At 38.0% G+C, this 20,415-nt stretch overlaps 1 protein-coding gene across 1 annotated transcript in view; it reads right to left on the reverse strand.

Moving 5' to 3' along the window:
• The window catches only part of LOC148646414 (CUB and sushi domain-containing protein 1-like), a 611,078-nt gene that overhangs the window by 69,408 nt on the left and 521,255 nt on the right, over positions 1 to 20,415 (reverse strand). The window contains exons 30-36 of the mRNA XM_088609709.1: positions 19,479 to 19,673; positions 12,131 to 12,247; positions 7,480 to 7,593; positions 5,158 to 5,253; positions 2,808 to 3,011; positions 1,879 to 2,003; positions 1,308 to 1,404 (exon numbers count right to left, since the gene is read on the reverse strand). Of these exons, the coding sequence (XP_088465835.1) occupies positions 1,308 to 1,404; positions 1,879 to 2,003; positions 2,808 to 3,011; positions 5,158 to 5,253; positions 7,480 to 7,593; positions 12,131 to 12,247; positions 19,479 to 19,673 (948 nt within the window). The remainder of the gene's footprint in view (positions 1 to 1,307; positions 1,405 to 1,878; positions 2,004 to 2,807; positions 3,012 to 5,157; positions 5,254 to 7,479; positions 7,594 to 12,130; positions 12,248 to 19,478; positions 19,674 to 20,415) is intronic.

The raw sequence follows: 20,415 nt of genomic DNA on the forward strand, positions 1-20,415 counted from the left end.
TCCAGTGTGGATGCTGTGTGACTTAACTTGCAGAGCAGGGCCAGTTCACAGATAGCATGCTACTGCAGCCCAACACTCACAGCCTTAGGGAACACAGAAGACGATGGAAACAGGGAACTCTGCAAAAAGTCTGGTGTTTGGGCTCCACGATTGTTACAGTAACATTTGTGAAGATCGGATCTGAGAATCCAATTTTGTCATTAACTAACAGGGACATCAAAAATAAGTGGCTATACTGATTAGCAAGTTACTATATTTTGTTTTCAAAGTGTTATCCATATAATAATAATAATACAAAACTTTATTTTATATAGTGCCTTTAAAGGCGGCTTCTCAAAGTGCTTAAATATATATATATATGATATATAATAAAATACATCATCATAGACTAAAAAAGCAGTTCCACAAAGCCTAGAGCTAAATATAAGCTGACCTTCAACATGAATGATATTCTAATAATCTACTTACTCATGCAAAATTAAACTACTCCTAGCAAGGCTGCAGTCAATGACATTCTGACCAACTATCCCATAATGCAGTGAATCTCAAAAAACAGTCAAGATAAAAAATTGCAGTAGTTACAGACATACCCTGTGTAACTTGAATACAATGAATGTGTATTTTGCTTTATGCAGCATTATAAAAGTGGTGACACTTGACTGTATGACTAAGGTATCCTGTACCACACCACCCCAACGTGAACCCGTTAAGTGAACTGTAACAGCAGTAGAATGAGGATGGTGGAGTATTTTTGAGCTGCGATCTCAGAGAAGTAAAGATCATATTTTCAGTGACGGAAGATTGGGAGAAAAGGGGCCTTATTTTCCTCTCAGTCTTTCATTATGAACTTCAAGAAATGTAGCGCAATTGGTAAAATATTTCTCTACCATCATTTCTATTCCAATTACAACGAAGTAGAGGTTTAATAAAAAAATTCCAAGGTTAATTATTTTGTATTTGTGATCAGTCAGTGATTCATGCCATTATAAATGTCTGCAAATGGCATCACGTCCAGAAAGTATCCTGCCTTGTGCCCTGTGCTTGCCAGGTAAGACTCCGGTTCCCCATCAACCCTGTATTGGATAAAGCAGTTAGGAAATGGGTGGATAGATAAATGTAGTTCGGGTGGGGAGCTGCGTCAGCATGCACAGGCTGCAAAGGAACAAGTAATAGGTTTATTCCCTGCTGAAAAGAGAAGAAAGAAAACACAACGTTCCACCTGTGGAGCCTTGCTTTACACTGCTGTCTCCATGTGGGATATACTGTACGAAGCAGGAAGGCACTGTGGAGTGAGAGGATGACCCTACCTGAAAAGCTCCCCAGCTTTGGTGCTGCCATGTCACCACCATCGTAGATTTCCAGGGAATCCCAGTTATGCTCTGTGGCGAAGCTGATGACTTGGATCTAAGCCAAAGTAATGGATAGAAATTATGCTTAATTAATCTCACTCTTTCACTGAAAATGTGAAAAATGCCATCCAGGAAAATAAACTCAATGTATAGTCTTGGACCTGGCTAGAAAGTGAATCAGAGCATCTACAGTATTTTAAATACTGTATTTTAAAAGGGCAGCATGTCTGATGAGGTTTCCACTAATGCCTTTATTAACTTAAGGTAATGCAGCATTTCCTTCTTACAATTAACAAGGCTGTTCCAGTAAATAGCATATTTACAACACCATAAAGTAAATGGTCTATTCAAAATAATAGCAAGCTTAAATTCCTATATAAACTAATATCAGACACTCTTACAACTTATCTATTGATTACTTCACTGTTGAGGTGTGTGTTTTAAAGCAACAGTATTCTGAAAGAAACACGTTTGAAACAGATCAGCTTTCTAGCTTTGATGAGCTTTCCCCTGTTCCTTTGATACTCGCCTGTATACCTGCTCCCTCAGTGACTGTGATTCTCCACACACAGTTCAAACTGTTACCATAGGGCTCAGGGAACCCAGGGGAGAGAATGGTGCCTCTTCTTTCAGTAAGGTTTCCACTACATGGAACTAAGGCAGAACAAAGAAGTAAATCAAAGTCATAATGAGGCCTTTACACAGAGCTCTCCTGTGAGTTGATTGTTTTGTCTTTCATTTACAGAATGAAAGTCTGCAATGAAAAAACAGCAACAAAGGTTATTTATAATCAAACCAAGCTATGAATAAGTTAATCAAAAGATGGTTCTCCCAGGATGCTTGCAGATAATAATAGTGACCATGTATAATGTTCCATTTTGTTTTCATGTTGTCAGGCCTTACTGCAGCAGAAAGGAATTCCAGTTTCAAAAGGAAAAACAAAATGGGCCCATTTTCAGGAAATGTTTGGGAATAAAAGCCTCTTGTGTTGAAGAAAGCAGAGATGTCTAGCAGTGTAAGTGCTTGTGGCTGAGTGAGGTTCAATCATTTTGATATGCCATTTTGAATTTCAATCCAACAAATCTATTAGGAAGATAAAATGTAAGTTTCACACATAAAGGACATAAAGACCTATTGACACTGGCAGGAATTTCTATGCTTAAATTAGCACCTACTTTTATTACTCCAGAATTTTGCAGATCTTAATACTAAACAAACTCCTCTGGGCCCAACAGTTTAAAATACAAAGTTTAAAAAAAATATATGCTCATAAAAGTGAATGTAATTAAAACTATACTGCACCCAACGCAAATTAATATTTAATCCAAAATGCATTAGTGTCTGTAAAATATTTGTGGCTTGGAAAACATGTCTCACTGATAGTTTTGAGATCTGTTGTATCACCACACATAACTCGGGAACTGAAACCATTCGTGACTATGTTTAGAGGATACTTACCTACACAAGTCGGAATGGTGTCGTTCCACTGTGCTAGGGCATTGGGGACAGCGTAACACTTAATTGCTTTGGAGCCCTGCAGGAAATAGCCGGGGTTGCACTCAAAGCGAACTATGGACCCCGCGGAGAACTCGGAGCCAATGCGTCTTCCATACCTGGGCTCTGGCACAGAACTACACTGAGTGTCACTTGTGCGAGGGACAGCTGTGGGGGGGTCAAACAGAGTCTTTAGAAAACATGATCTACAGCAAAACAGACTGGCCACACACTGTAGACCACACACAACGGATACTAAGAGATAAGTTTTTTTTTAAAACAATTTCAAAACTGACTCACAGTTCATTCATACATAATAAATACCCCAAAAAGAGATTTTTTTTCTTTCAGTTGCACACTTATCGTCCAGTACCTTTGTCACAAGGAATTAATTTAAGAGGTAGGAAAATAAAACTGAAATACCCTTTCAACAAAAAATATCCAAAACTTAGACATATTGTTGGATTTTGTGGATCTGATGAAAACTAATTTTGTTTTGCACTACTTAAATAGATTCAGTATTTACGTTGAAATCAAAGAGCAAATTCTACCATCAAAATAAAAACAGGTATAACAATACTTGATAACAATACTTGAGTGATGAACAGAAACACCCGAGGGTGCTGGTTATATGTAACATTTAACTTCTTTCTCTGACTTCACTGGAACCATTTCCCATAGCCCGTGGGAAAGGGAAAAAAAATATTTCTGGCTGTTTGTTCATTGCAGTCAATGCTGCCACAGCATGCTATCAAATTACTGACTCTGTACCCAGTGGGTATATTACAAGACACACCGTTTTGCTCTATCAAGACATTCAGCAGGGTTTTATGATTTTGCTGCCCACTTTATACAACTAAATGGCAAGCAACAAGACTTTCTAAATTAATCATCCACACGTACTTTTGTATTTCTTGTTTTTAGCCATCCATCTTTAACAGCTTTATCCAATATAGGGTATCACGGAGAAGCCAGAGCCTATCCCAGGATAGGAGGCCAGTCCATCGCCAGGCACACACAGACTGACAAACACACTCACGCCGGGGCCAGTTTTCCCAGAAGCCAATTAACCCACCAGTATGTCTTTGGACAGTAGCACCCAGAAGAAGCCCATGCAATCACAGAGAGAACATGCAAAGTCCACACAGACAGCACCCCAGGAATTAAACCCAGGGCCCCAGCACTGCGAGGTAGCAATGCTAACCATTGTGCCACTGTGATGCCCTTGTTTTTTGTCATGCAATATTTTATACGTACAGAAGCCATAATCATCTATCAATATTTTCTCATTTAAAAATAATAAAAGTAATACCAATAAACCTTTGTTATCTTCCCCTTCACCAGTTTCTTCTTTATTTTACATGCTTTGACAACTTTAAAAAAACTGAAAAGGTGCAGTGGAAACTTTCTTAACATGTTTAAAATCCTTGCAATTGTGTAAATGTCTGTTTGGTGAAATTTATTTTGAGATCAGCTGGTGTTATTTTCCTTGCAACAGTCAGACTGATCTGTTTCAAGACTGTAATAAATGTTACGGTTTGCTCTGTTTTTATAGTTCTGCCATTTACTCCTTGTTTGAATACCAAAACCATGACAGTGCAATATGTCTTGAACTCTTCTTGCTTTATTGCATTGACGACATTTCTTTTTATATCCACTCAGGCAAAGTGAGATAGTAAAAAAAATAGACAGCAATTTCCCAGTAGGTTTAAATGCACTCACTCATTAACTCTCAATATGTGCTAAATGCTACACCTTGGTATAATTGCATAGAGGAAATAAACATTTGATATCTTCTACGCAAGTCTGCTATATATATATTATGTCCAAAAAAGTAAGGAATTAAACCAAACTTCAGCTTAAGGAAAAAAAAACGAAATGTGGAAAGGTAACCAGGCAAAACTGACTAGTGAGCTCTCAAGCACTGATGGAAGAAACTCCTTTTTCCATCTCACACCACAGTGCCTGTACTCACTGTGCTGGTGCACTGCGAGGTAAGGGCATGTTGTCTCAAAGCTGAGCTGAGCACTGCAGGGGTCAGCGGCTCAGCAGTGGTGACTGGTTAGGACTTTCACATAAAAAGGCAAAGCAATGACATGGCTGGACACCTGTGAACTGTGTTCATTTTTAATTCTGAGGAATGAGCTTAAAGCAGAGCTCTGTGGCACATCATAACAAATATAACATCTTTATATGGGCCCTCCTAGAACAAAAGCTCAGTTTTAATTCAAGCATAAATGTCAACTGCAAGCCCCGGGCACCATTTGTCTCATTTGCTAAGCTCTGTGGTGCAGTAATGAACACTTACACATACCTTGGTAAACAAAGTGGAAACCTCTGGCAGATGCACCACTTTTAGCACTGAATCGCAGCAAAATCTGGTTGGATGTGGCTAAGGGCAAGGTCTCTCCTGCCAAAACAGAAGGCACAATAGTGTAACAGGTGAAAGATATAAGGACTTGCTTTTGTACATACTGTATGTCCTCCATGCTATAGTTGTATGTTTTCCCTGCGTAGTGGACTCATGTGCAGGTCTGTGTGTCAGTGTCAGGGGTTGCGTGGGGGCAGGGTGTGTGAGCACCGCAGGGTGCTGTTCTCCTCGTGAGCCTGCAGGGGTCATAAAGGAGTGATGGGAGACAGGGAGCTCTTTAGAGGACGGATCCCCAGTGGATTGAAGTCCTGCACTGAGAAAACCCCAATATCACAGCCTCTCCTCTGGGAATAAAAGGAATAAAATAAAATGGGCTTCTCATGTTTGAGAGTTCATGGGTGAAGAATTGTTGCTGTAAGGGACTGCCTGTTTTCTAGTCATGTCCCCTTTTCACGCTGCTTCTGTCCCTCTGAATGTGGTTCCCCTTTATTATTGCGCAATAAAGAATGTATTTGTGCACTTGGAGCACAACTGGTGAAGCAGTCATTACTTCATCCTTAGAAATCATCAGTGAAACTCACATTTTGCTGCAATGGCAATATTTAGTGCATTAACACTGAGTGTACCTAAAATAATAAGAGCTGAGCAGTGCAACTGGAAAACCATATAGCATATAACTCATTGAAGGCCACAAAACATTTTATCAGCAGGAATGGAACAGACCCCATTTATCTATATCCCAGGAAAATGCCTTTTCACTGAACATTTCACTGAAGATATCACCATCATCGTGAATTATGGTGGACCGAAATTATAGGTGGTTTCTTTCAAGAGAAACTAAAATTAAGAACAAAGAAATATAAAATATTAGATTTTTGATACAAAGATGTTATGTTAATGGCACAAATGCCATGTTGGTCCTCTCAGAAACCCCTATAAAACAGAAAAAAGGGAATTTTGTTTCTGAAAGTAGGCCGGTCCTGGTCTAATTTTGTGACCTTAAATTCATAGGTATTTAATGACACATGGCATAGCCTGTCACTTTGAATGTGCTCTCCCCATATTCAGCACCAATTTTAATGGCCTTGGAAAGAATCACTCTTAGTTGTTCACACCTGCACATAAAAAAGCATGATGTTTGCTTCCCATGTTGACTGTCCCTGGGGATGTGCATCTACTGTGCAAGATCTGATAGAGATGGTGGAGAGAGGACAGGCCTGCTGTTTCTGTACTCTTCCTTAGTTAAGCTATTCCTGCACAAAATGGTCAAGTTATTAAACAAAGTTATTAGAGTGTGTAAGAAAGATGCAAATTGCAGACAAAGTAACCTTTCAAGCCTTCCTTTTACTGAATGATGAAAACATTGGGGTTTCAAAACACAATTGCAAATCACACAGGAAGCAATGAGGATTTAAATGCTTAAAGAATGTGATTAAAAGTTTAGTACAAACACATTTGTCAAAACAATGTTGCTAATTAAATTTATGTTAAGCAATAATTTGATTTTTGGAATTCTCTTCCACCTTCACAGAAACAGGTTAGCTCAAGGAAAACATACTGTTTTCTTGTGTGGATTTTGGTGCAGAGCTTATCTGCTGCTCTTCAGAATTCCATTCTTTTTTTGTTTAGCAATGTTAACTAGATTGTTGCATAAATATACAGAATATACAAATGGAACTGAACATAAACTAGGTTAAGAGGATAAGAAGCATTAATTAATGAAGGAGTAAATGTGTATGGTGATGTAAATTCAAATGGATTTCTACACCTGGGCCCGTTTTAACACATTTTAACCCATCAGGGTTGTGAATTTAATCTCCATATTTAACCTATGTAATTAACAGCTTGCTTTATAGTAACATACTGTATGCAAGTTGAGAACAGGCAGGCTAAAAGACTAAATTGCAAAAATGCACCAGCATATTCTACACCTGTCCTACTGCCAGTGATTGGTAATGAAGGAACATACTGAAACCAATGAAAATTCCATCATTATCAATACATTTTCAAAGGTTTCTCAATGTTTCATGTGAAATAGGATAGTTTAAAACCAGAAAATAGGACGGTTACGAATTCCCAAAGCTGTCATGTGCCTTACCTCATGAGCCATTCGAGCTGAGTGTGTATTATATTACACCAAACTGTCTTACTATCCTTACCAGCTCCATATTTCAATTATACACTATGTTATTACAGTTCCTTGCCTATGGCTTTAGAATTTCCAAGAATGCTTGGACATTATTTACCTTTATATTTGTTATTTACCTGTATGAGTTCCTGCAAGGGAACTCAGGAGTCTGGCATTTTGGCTGGCACCATCAAACAGCTCAACTGAATCATTCATTGCTGTCTGAAAGTAGGCAAACTGCCCAAACACCACTGGGAAGACAGAATAGGATGAATACAATTAAACATTTTGCATTTCAAATTATCTTTATATTTGTCTGAAGATAAAAACAATAAAATGTCATTTCACTGAAAGTGACTACTGAAAATTCAGTTGAACCGGAACACTCAACATTTCCAAAGCAGTTTCTTTTTCTGAAAAGTTAATGAAATGACTCCTCTAAGTTATATAAAATGTAGCGGATCTCCCCCTACTATATGTTGTCCTTACAAATCGTCTCTCTTCAGCATTTTGTCATGCTTATTGTGTGTTGTTTTGTTAAAGCATTCTTTCCATGACAATAATAGTTGTGCATTTAATCAGAGATTAGGTTTGTATGCTTACTGTAAGCAATTACATCTGTCATTCAAATGCGAGGAGTCATAAATGCAGATTAGCTAACCTAATAAACTAGCCAGGAGAATTTTACCTAAATAAAAAATGGAGCATTAAAATGTACAGTACTAGACCAAAGTTTCCCCAATCAAGACCATTTGACTCCAAAATCTAAAAGGTTTTGTACACCTCTTTAAATCCTCATCATCTTCTCAGTTTTAAATTTATCACGTACGGATTATGGATAAAAAACCTGCTGCATTCCAGACCCCAATGTTTGGAGTTTTAAGCCTTTACTCTAGTCCAGGAAAATGTTTTTAACTGTGAGTCAATTACTTCTATTTACTTAGTGTACTTAAGGGGAAACCTTCACCCTGCTCTTTGGACCATAAATTCAATAAAACAAGATCATCTTGGGGTACGATGAGGTGGTGTAAACTTCCCTGCTGCACTGAATGAAACTGGCAATTCAAGCATAAACACTCAGAATGAACTCAATTTGAAGTTGAGTCAAGGCCCTAAATATTCTGAATTTCACACTAGAATCAGCAGCCTTCTGCAAAAAAAGGAAAAAAAACTTCAAATAATATAAACCAATAAATATCTACACTTTAACATTGTTTGCATGGAGTCTAAACGAAGAGGAGATTTTTTCCAGTACCCCACTAAGGATTAAGGTGTGCCATTGTCAATGAGGAGCAGTGCTCACAGTGATTTCGATTAGGTGTGCTGCCTTTCTGTACCCCTGCTGGGCTGAAATCACATGGTGATTAAAACTGACTGGGGAAGTTCCAGGGCCCCCAGGCATACAGTACATAACAAGACTGATCAGAACAAAAACAAACATTTCATGCAATTAAAGTTACAATAAGAAGCTTTATGCATACTGTGTGTCATTTCTCTTTCATTGAAAAATACTTTAAGGAAATGGGGTCAGAATGTACCTGCAGAACTGCATCTTTTACAACTATTATGAGGCAAATTAAATGTTTAATATTAGCCTGTATGATACAACTGCATTATACAATAATTTTAAAAAGTGTTTACAAAAAGCTAGAAGATTACATTTTAACATGGTTAAAAGTAGAGCGGCCTTCCTGTAGCAGTTTCATATTTTTTAATAAGGTTGATGGACCTAACCTTGATATCCCCAAGTACATTTAATTATTACATTTTAATTCTCCCTACTTGCTTCACTATCTACACTTAAAGACCTTCAGCCTTGGTAATAGGACATAACAAAAGTTATTTGCAGACACTTTGCATTTACAGTAATACTAGAAAAGGGTGAATTTTATGTGCATAATACTGTTTTAAATTAAATGCAGTTGCTTCCTTGATATTTCTTATGAATAATGATATACATGTAGAACAATGATTCTTCATTTTTATTCTGATTTGAAAAAGGGCTACAGTGCAACAGGTTGTATGATGAGTGAGACCAGCAGGGGCAACAAGCTATCTTATAGGAGACGGACACTCAAGCAGCATTGTGACATTTCACATAGGAGTGCGCATTTAAGAGAAGACTCAAGCAGAATGGACAACAAGTACGTAATCCCTTGGGAGGTGTATAAATGAGCCATGCATTTAAAAGAGCAGCAACCTGCTCCAAATCCTAACAAGGAAAGGTCTTGTAAGTGCAGATAAAGAAAAAGGTCTGGCCATGACTTGGGCCAGCATTGACAGGGAGGGAGGGGTGCCAGTTAACTGTATAAGTACCATTGAGGAGGTACCTGTGGGATAGAGATAGGAGCAGACAAGGAGGTTGCAGCCATAGTCTATAACAAGGCTGACATGGGAAAAGAACACCAAAAAGAGAAAAGGTTGTTTTCCTTAATTCTAATGCAGTTTGGTGAAAGAGGATAAGTTATTTTCCTCAAGAGGGCAAGGGATTGTTAGAGCCTTGACTCAGTGGTGGTCATTTCAAGACATGGAGCTTGACCCAGGGACGTGTAAGCCTGGTGAGCAAGATAAAGGCAGGTAGCAATAGTGAACTGTGATTAACCATAAAGAAGACCCAAACCAACACAAAGAACCTGGAGAAGCTAAGTGTCTCAAGGGCAGTTGGTTAACTGATTATTGAGGCAATGTGACTAAGATCATCCGATACAGATGTATAGTCTCCTGGGATTAATGGAACTCCTCAAGACCATGGAGAAAAGCCAGTCACAGGTAAATTAAAATGCCACACAACAATTTGGGTAGGTGTGGAGCAGCAAGTCCTGAGACCACACTATTTGTAAGAAGGGAGGTTTCCGCAGCAAATATTTCCCATCGACTGTTTTTTCAATGATATAACAGTTATTGAGCTTTGTTTGCCTTTGTAGTGTTTGTCTTCAGACATCTTCATTCATAAATGGGTATGAAAATAACCATCATTTACCATTATGTAAAGAGTCAATAATAAGTGAAATGTTATTTTATCATGAGCTACCCGTTTTTCATTAAAGTCTATTGATTTTCAGTAACTCAGTGATTGTCAGCTTAGCCTCTCTTGCTTGTGAGCCCATGTTCATCTATTAGAAAGACATTATTGGTCGGTGGCTGCTTCTTCCTTTCAGGGAACTCAAGTCTCATCCATAACTTTCTGTACCCTTTCATTACAAAAGGTGACTATTGCCAATTTACCTAAGCTGTCTTGAAGGAAGCCATTACAGAAGGCAAGTGCTACTAACTCTATCACCTCAAACGACGCGGTTCAGCAAACAATCTCAGGAACCATTGATCCAGTGGATGATAAAGAACTTGCGATGTTAAGACAAAATCTTTTAAAGCTGTGTAGTAGCTAAACTTGCAGCTGCACAAATGTCAGACAGAGGAGCACCCCGGAATAGCTCTTGTGATGTTGCCAGTACTCCCACAGGTTGGGGGAGAAGCTAGCACTTTTCTTGGCCAAAGACAATTCTTATGCAATCTAGTGGGACAAACACAGTTTGGACAGAGCATGGTCTAAGCCTTTAAAGCTGAAACACAGAAATAACTGGTCAGGTAGAGAAATAATTGTGACGGAGAAGTAGCTGAGATGGAAACTAGAGCACATATTGTATGTTTGACCTTGTGAAAGGCTTTTCCGAAGGCTAGGGGAGACTAAGGCACTGGCTTATGGTTCCCAAAGAGAGAAAGCAGTGCACAGAAGGGGGTAGACTATTATGGAGATTTGTGAAAGGATGCAGGCAGACATATCAGGCCATTGCAGAGGTTGTCTATCACACATGTCAAGAGAGCCTGTGAAACAGCAAGAAACAGCTGAAGGTGAATGAAAGGGACCGCGTTAAAATCCCCCTTGTTCTCAGAGGGAGTCTTACACTGAAATAGAAAAAAAAGACACGGGTGATGTGATTTTGGTGAACAAAACAAGGCAGAAAAAAACGACAGAAAAACAATAGCGGTAGCTGATCGAATCCAGAGAGGAACGGGGGGAAAGAGAGAGAGAAGTGAGAGCTCTCTCCAGGAAGATATGCTGCACAGGCTAGTCTCTTGCGAAAGAGAGATTTTTTCAAATAAACCAAAGGTAGCTCAGCCTAGCCAAAACAGCCTCTATAAGCTCTTGGAAGACTGCAAGAAGCTCAGAACTGAAGAAAACAGAATCCAGGAAGGGGCAGTCACAGGCTTCCAGGGACTAAATTCTCCTCGCCTGCGTGGATACATGCATGTTCTAAGGCCTCGAGAGAGAAAGAAAATGTGTGTCCCACCAGCAGCCTTGAGAAGGTGAAAGAGGCCAATCTGTGAGAAATAGCTTTATTAAATCCTTGGAGAGGCAAGGTATCCTGTGTACTAAGTATATCTTGCCCTTTTTCCTCAGAAGCCTTCAGTATCTCTTATATACAGCTCAACTTACGAGTTCCTTGACTTGGGCAAAGTTCCACTGGCAATGGCAATTATTTTAAAACAAAGCGAACATAATGTTTTTATGACCAAAAAAATTAGTTTTATAATTATCATTGTTGTTTTAGTAGTATCCCAATTAAAATCAATTCAGATTCATACTGCATCTTGAAAAATTGAATTATGGAGTTTCAAAATCTCTGTCTTTAATTTATCATATTTTAGCAGCATATTTATTTGAAGCACTGCTAATGACTGGATGGTTGAAAAGGCAGAAAGCCAGAAAAATGAATAGTAAATATGTGAATTCAATTAAATCAGTCCATATACAGTATGATAAGAAAAGCTGAATTACAATTCACTTACCAAATTCTCCGGATACAGTGATTGAATACAGGCATGTCTGACCAGCAGTGTAGTTGTGAGGATAATTTGGAGACAAGACCACTCCTTCAGAGCCTGTATACTGACCTCCACAGGGAGCTGAATACAACAAAAACACATTTATTGATTTACAAACTGTTTTAAACCTTTGCATGGTATAAGAAACAAAACACAGACTTTATATGTGATTAAGAAAATGTTAAAACATGCAGTGCAGGACTGAAAAAAGTGAAAGGAGGAAATGCATAACTTTATGCAGGTTCCACAGACTAGGACTAGGACAAATATTAAAATTCTGTGTAAGCATACGGACCAATAGGTCAAGGAAAAAATCAAATTAGTTTAAAACGAAAGTATGTTTCATCACTGTTCTATGTGCAGGCTGCCCAGAAGAAAAGGTTTCATTTCAGAAAGACACCAACAAAAGAGATGAGAAAAGAAAAATAATCATCGGTTGGCAAAGTTACATTACTATATCTATTCATTGTTGCTAGATTCCATAGATACTCCTCATATTTAAATATAAAAGACACTTGAAATTGCATGATAACATGAATGCTAAGAGTGCAAGGACTTCAAATTAAATTAACTACAGCACCAATCACATTTGTCACGGAAGCTACTTATTCAACATAATAAAGGAACCAAGTTAAACTTTCCCCCCTTGTCATGTTGGTTTGACTCTTGGTGCTTAGATCTCTCCAGGTTTCCAATCTCCCCACCAGTTGATTCCTCTCTATGATCTTTCTGCTCCTTTCCTGTTCCTTTCATCCACTTGGTCCTGGCTACAAAAAATCTTTAATTCAAATTCCCGGCACACCATCAGCATACTAAGCCTCTAAGCGCTAGCTCCCTCAGGTCTGTACCTTCATCTGCCTGCAATACCTTACAGAGTGCATAAACCTGAAGTCAAGAAGCAGCCCTGTCTTATCATCCTCTGCATATCAAACCAATTCAAAACCTTTGATCATATCACCTTTTCTTCTTGCTTTCCATAAAGGGCTCCAAGTTATGAGCCATTAAACCAATGAAGCCCCCTGTAGAAACCAGAATTTCACAGTTAAGCACAGAGGCATCTATGAAAATGGTAATTTAACACTATGCTAAGGTACAGTTATGTTCATCGGGTTCCAAATTTCTATACTGTAAGCTTTTTATACGAAATACTGTATTTACTACCTAATACAATATTAGAATAATCCATCATGAAAGCTTTTCTACTGGATATTATCTGACTTGTCAGTTTCTGTCGGTAAAACACACTGGACTTCTGGACTGGACTTCTATTTGTGTAGTTTAATAAGACTTTGCTCCCTACCCAAAGCGAACAATGTGCGTACTGTAGTCTGATGTTGTGTGCCGACATGTTTAATGTACAGCATGCAGACCTTGAAAAATAGAATTTCTGCTCTTCTCAAAACCAGCATTTATCCTATAAAAATGATGTCATCAATGCCCAGTACTGCAGGCAATTTGTAATATTTGCTTGATCTCATTCCCATATTTTTCGTGGGTGAGCTTATCCTTCTCTGAGTAACAACAACATCATTTCACAACTTTGTACCACTCTATTGTGTGAAGGACTTTTGTTCTTTCAACTGGGTCCATGCCAGAGACATGTACCGTTAAATAATTAGTTTCTCAAATGGTCGAACCGCTGGAGGTACAGCATGTTCCTGAAGTGCAGGTTGAGCTCTACGATCTGGTCGATGTTCACAGCAGCTGGATGAGACAGGGGAATCCCCACATGGCGGAGTGCAGATGGCGCAGCACCACTGGGGTTACCTCTCTGGTAAGGCACTGGACGTCTCCCAGTGCTTGAGCTGACCAAGGAGTCGGAGAACTAGGCATGTTGGAAGAGTGTGCACAGAGCTCCTCATTCTTAATCATACTCGTTTGTTAACAGTTGGCAACCACAGGATGACATTAAACGCAACACCAGTGGATATGGGAAAATGTTAAGAATTAAGGAGACATAAGCACTGCGAAATTCCGCAACAGTCCTATTGGCAGGCTGCCTTTTTAAATCTTGTTCTGCTATACTGTAAGTTTCTTCCATTTCCCCTGTGCTAATTCTTTTTTCTCTTTCTAAAGTTTGCAGCTACGCTTTCTTTGAAATATAAAAGCAACAGTAATTATACAAGCTAAAATGTTGACTATATTTGTGCATTTTTTGTACGTGCTCTCTGAAGCTTAATTCTGGATCAAACTCCCGGTGAGCAATACTCTTTCATAAGCATCGTGACAACAGATGTGCATGCCACCTGGCCCGCTTGCCTGCTCGCTGGGAGTAAGCTTCTGACAACATCCCCGCTATCTTGTACAGAAATAAACAGGAAAGCCTCTCTGCGCCTTTCAGCCGCACCCCACCACACACGAACACACACATCCACACATCTTATTTTTTAACATCTGCAGTAAAAAGAAACAAACCTCTGTGAGTCTATTCAGTATTATTTTTCAGGATTTCCTCAGTGGGGCGCCATCTCACCACACTTCCCCTCCCCCACCAGCACTATTTACAGTCAAGCAGGATTCCTCATTCAAGTGCACTGAGACAGTCTTTTAGTTACTATGGAAACGAATAAAAGGGCCTGTTTGGGTGAAAAAAAACCTTTATTATTTAAAGGGATCTCACCCCCTTTCTAATTAGTTTTGTTTAAAAGCTGAAGGGAGTGCCTCAGAAGGCATCAGTATTCTAGATGGAAGCAAAGAAACTGGCTCATAAAACACTCAATGACCCCTTGCCTCCCAGGCCTGTCTGAGGAAAAATTCATATTTTCAACAAAACACAAACGAGAATAACTCATCAAGTTTTTCACTCACTTTCAAGATAATTAAGAAAACTGACTCCAGGAGTTAATTGAGGATCTAATAATGCTATTTTGATTATATGCATTTTCTGAATTCTATCAGATAAGTCATCACTCAGCTAATTTGCCTATTTAATTTTGGCTAAAAAAACCCTTTGCTGGCCACATCAACACAGGATGTACACATGCCAAGTGAGGAGGTTAGAATTCAAACTGAGCTTTCTGCCTCTCTCCGGCTGATTTGAATGTTCCCCACGTGATCCTTACAGTTCACTATCAGTCAAAAAGAGAGACGGAGGCAGATGTGTCTTTCGGTTGAAACTCAAAAAACCTTTTAAAAATAGAATGAGAAGGTGAAGAATGACCTACAGTTTATTCCTCTTTTTATTGTTCAGCATTTCTTTTTTTGGGGGGTTAGACTAAAAAACAAAAGTTCACCAGTGAAAGTTCTGGACATGCTATTTCTCCTGGGCTCTCCTACTGAATGCCTTTAAAGCAAAATATATTCCCATCCCCCCATCGTAAATGTACCACTATGTTCCCTAATTAAATTCTCAGACCAAAATTTGCATTCAAAATCAGTATCTACTAGTATGTAAGAAGAACAAGGGTCTGTGTGTGTGAAATCATCACTCTCCCCGCTAACTATCTCAGAGCTACTAAAATCCAGGATGTCAACCCAAACATTTAAGCACCTGGACATCATTTGTCAATTCTGTTCAAATGATAGAATCATACTGACTGTTACAGCAAGATAACATGGAAAGAAAGGCAAACATGAGCAGGAATTTATTGAATCGGAAATTGACAGGATGACATGATCAATTCATGTGTGAAACGGGAGTGCTAACTTTACCTCCCCTGGCTATACAGTGATTGGCAATTATGCCTGCAGCCCTTCAAACACCTTTTCAACTGCAGTTTCACCTTCCTGACTTGTAGAACTGAAAGGTTATAAGATGAAAAATTGCATACCACCCTGTTCATTGTGTTACAATTAAGCTCTTGATTGGAGAACCTCTTTAACCTACTCCTTGAGGATTTCTAGGGAATCAGCATTTATAATATGCCTTGTAAGTTTCTTATACTGTATATGGTCACAAATCTCCTGTTCATCTGGCAAAACTCAGGTTTTCCACACACCTTAGTTCTTTTCTCCTACCATTTTCTTAGGAATACCGGCTCGATACTTAGTCCCGCTTAGATATTATTCTCCCTTGATAATATTACTGGTTATGTGACTCAAGTGACTGGTTTTGTTTATGAGTCATTTGAATAAAACAGACCTCCCAGATGATGCAGTCCTGCATGTAATAATGAACAATTACATAAATATAAGAGCTCCTTTTATTTGTTTCCAGTTTTCAATATTTTCAAAAAATACTTTTACGCCAGTTAAATATGGCAATATGAAATACTATATGCAGTTTAGAACAATGTAGTTGCAATGAATTATAAGGTTTGCACTATGTCCAAAAGTCTCACTTCAGTGCAAAACATGCATGTTATTTTTAGATTAAAGACTAAACAACTACACTAAATAAAATAAGAGTTTTTCACACTAAAAACCTTAAATATTAAGGAACAGAATTAAATATTAATTTTATGGAAATGTCACTGCCAAAATGAGGTCATTCATTTATTGTGAGTGCTCTGCACTGCATTCCATAACATTTTGAATTGTATTTTTGAATTTCTTAGTGAAAATGTAATCATTGCTTATGAACCAAGCAATCAAGGGATTGTTTTGTATGTGTCACACAACTCAACACATTGTTTTGGGAAAATAAAAACTTCCAGTATGGTTGTCATGGTAACAGAGAGCAAGATCACAGGACAAAAATTGAGCCGGGGAAAAGGGACTGTTTATTAATAAAGAATTTGTGTCTCTCGGAAAACAGAAAACTGGTTTAGCTGCACATGATGAAATGCTGGCTCTTGTAATTACATTTCAAGCTATTTTCAGGTGTTTAAATTGGGACTTCAGATAGAAGTTAATAATGCCAATTACAGTAATAAAAGAAATATATGTGTATGATGAGGTTATATAGTCATATAATTATTCCACTTATACTGTATCTGCTTTCACCCAAGATTTAAAACTTTTAGAGCAATTTCAGAATTGAGACAATTTACCTTCAGAAAATTCATTTTTAATATCTAAATCCATCTAAATCCATAGAGTATATAAGTAGAAGCACTTACAAATGAGTTAAATTTCAGATGCACAAGATCAAAATGTTTAAAATGTTTTTAATTCATTTGAAAGGATCAGAAAAAAAATACAAATTGAATGCAGGAGCAGTTCCCATTGTCAAGCAGGCCAGTGACACTGTTTGGGTCGAGGATTCTTGGCTGCTTGGACAGAATGCAGAATTGGACTCTGACAGGAAGTCAAAGGTAACAAAATAGCAAATACTGGTGCTCTAATGGTTAAGAATACAGATAACTATTTTGTGGTTTGCTGTCAAAAGTGACACAAAGCAAAGTCCACACAATAATAACTACTAACATAACAATAAGTGTACCTTTTTACTTCGAACAAAAAAAAAATAAAAGGTTGTGAGCCAAATATATCAGCAGTGTTGACAAATAAATGCTCAGGCTGGAAGTAAACTCAGGATCTTTTGCTCCCTAAGCAAGAGACAACCTAACCATATGAAAAAAGGGTCAGATCCATCAGAAAGGTTGGTTACAGAGTTTAAATCCCATTAGGCTGATTTACATGAAGGGGGTCAACAACATTTGCATAAAAACACATCATAATGCAATGAAGTGGTGTTCAGTTAGTAACCCCCTAATTTGTATGTTACAACGTAGTATCTGTATTGCTCTACATCATATACCAGAAATGGATTTTAAGAGAATGCTGGGTCAAACAACAACATAAATTGTGACACATTGCATCCAGGGACATTTACTGCCCAACGCTGTGGTCTAAGTGCTGAAATAAATTGGTGAAAAATATATTGCACTAATGCTCAAGGAAAACAGAACTCAGACTTTTTTGTGAGACTGATTTGTGGAGAGAGTGATAGTCATTTGAAAACAACCTTTCTTCTGCAAATCTTGCAGTCTTCCAGACCAAAGGAATGGTGGTCATCGTGGTGATTTTGATTTCAGTTTGAACTTTGTGGTTTAGGGCAACTGAGCAGGGTCCTATGGCTCCACGAGGGATTCAATGATGCAGACGTGAGCTAGTGGCTATCCTGCAGGTACCTGTCTGTGAGCTCTGACCAGAGCCCAGACCTCAGACAGGAAAGAGTGTGTGAGTGGCACTCGCTGCCACCCAGGCTGTTACAGCAGACGGAAGAGAAGGCACAGCCTGCCCAAGTCTGATTAAGGCACACGTTTGTCTATGATTCCAGTTCTGTCCTGACAGCGAAAGCAAAACACTGTGGAATTTAGTCAAGTATTAACAATGCAACTAGAAACTAGGTCAGGTGACTCAGAGGGCTAATTTACAATTTACTAGCCTTTAAACTTTTCAAATGTATAAATGGGGTGATGTCACTGTCCAGAGCTGTTATCAAAGATCATCACCATAAATATAAATACAATAAAGCAAAAGGGGGAAATATAACCTATAAAAGCTGTGATATGGATTTACAGCATCATAATATATACAGGAACACTACTTTTATGCCTAAGAAAAATACTGAACTTTCTGGGAAGAAAGAAGTGAAAGATACCACAACTTCAAAATTGTTTTCAGAGAAATGTGATGAGTTTGTAAATATACTTGAAATTTGGGCAAGTACTGTAATTAAAAAAAATAGTGCTGCAGAAACCTAATGTATATGAAGATTTGACCTGCTGTCTTAGCTGTCACAGGCAGGGGGACTTTAAATGAAATACACGCCACCTGCCTAAGTAGTGATCACCCAGGGCACATGCAAGCTGACAGTTAGTCACTGCCTGCACTTGCACTATGCAAATGCACAACAAGTTAATCGTAGAAAGCATAAATATTTTATAACATATAATGCACATCTATAATTCAAACAGTTACTTAGTCCCTTTGTGGGCAATCAAATGTTGTTCATTTGTCTGAGTTATTTTTAAAGATTATTAAGCTACACATTGAAGGCAGCGACAGTTTATTGTGCATTTGTGTGGAAAGTCACTCCTCTTAAAAAACAACAACAAACAAAACAGTTCTATAATGCATTTGATGTTCTTCCCATGATACAGCACTACTGCAATAGGAAACAGAGGGCCTCTCAACCCACCAAATGCTAAAATGATAAAAGTAAAAATCACACACAATAATTATTTATATATCAAAAGAGAACTGAAGTTGTAAATTTCATAAAATAGATTAATTCAACAATTAAAACAGACTGAAAAAGAATAGAAGGATCAATATATTTTTTCAGTAAAATATTACTCAAAGACCCTTTAAATTTCTCAGTTTACATGTATATGAACATTTAATTAACAAATAGAGATCTAACTAGTTACGTATTATTTTGTGTATCTGTGACACTGTGTATTAATAGTTGATCATACTTCACCTTTGCATGTAGGCAGGATTCTTTCCCAGACAGGTTTCCCATCACTCCCTATAATGCATGTTATAGTTGAAGGTCCAACAGTTGTGTAGCCAGAGTCACACTGATACGTCACTGTCGAACCCAGTTTAAAATCTGTTCCTATGCGAGTGCCATTCATGATATTTCCAGGGTCAAAACAAGCCTCTCGTGGTTTTTCTGTTATGAAAAATAGTAATGAAAATAATATCATGGTTAAGTAAGCTATACAGTATATACAGAACTTTATATATATCTACAGTATATCTATGTAATTTGAACATCTTCATACCTAAGGTACAGTAAGAACAATATGAGGCTTAGGAAGTCCACTTTATTGTGGATAGACTTTAGAAGGAACCGTTTCACTATGAACGCAGTTTATCTTCTTAAAACAGTCTAACCCACATATACATATTTAAGAAGAGGAAGAAAAAAAATCACAGCAATCAAATGAAAATGAGAAAAGTACTACTAGATGTCTGCCGAAAACACAGTGTCGCTCTCTCAAAAGTAACCTCTCGCTCCCACAGATGAAAATATTATTACAGTTCTGTGTCACTGGACACTTCATGAAGGCAGATAAAAAAATCAATTTGTTCTTGATTGTTTTTACTACAGGGCTTCTATTGTCTTAATATCATCGACAGATCAGAGGGAAAGACGTAGATATGCATATCACACATGGTAATGGTAATTGACTTTACATGCAGAAAAAGAGTGGAAAGTCAGAAGACAGTTCTGTCTCCTGTAGCTTTGTGATGGAACAAGAGCTAATATTCATACCTATAATTCACTGCAACTCTTGACACATATTATTAGCTACAACGCTGTTCTTCCTAATGTTTATGCATATATGTATATCATGAGAATGAGTGTTAAATAAAAGCTATTTCAAACTGAGAGGAACAGAACAATCTAA

Source organism: Lepisosteus platostomus, chromosome 17 (genome assembly GCF_059453375.1).
Source record: "Lepisosteus platostomus isolate fLepPlt1 chromosome 17, fLepPlt1.hap1, whole genome shotgun sequence".
Lineage (NCBI taxonomy): Eukaryota > Metazoa > Chordata > Actinopteri > Semionotiformes > Lepisosteidae > Lepisosteus > Lepisosteus platostomus.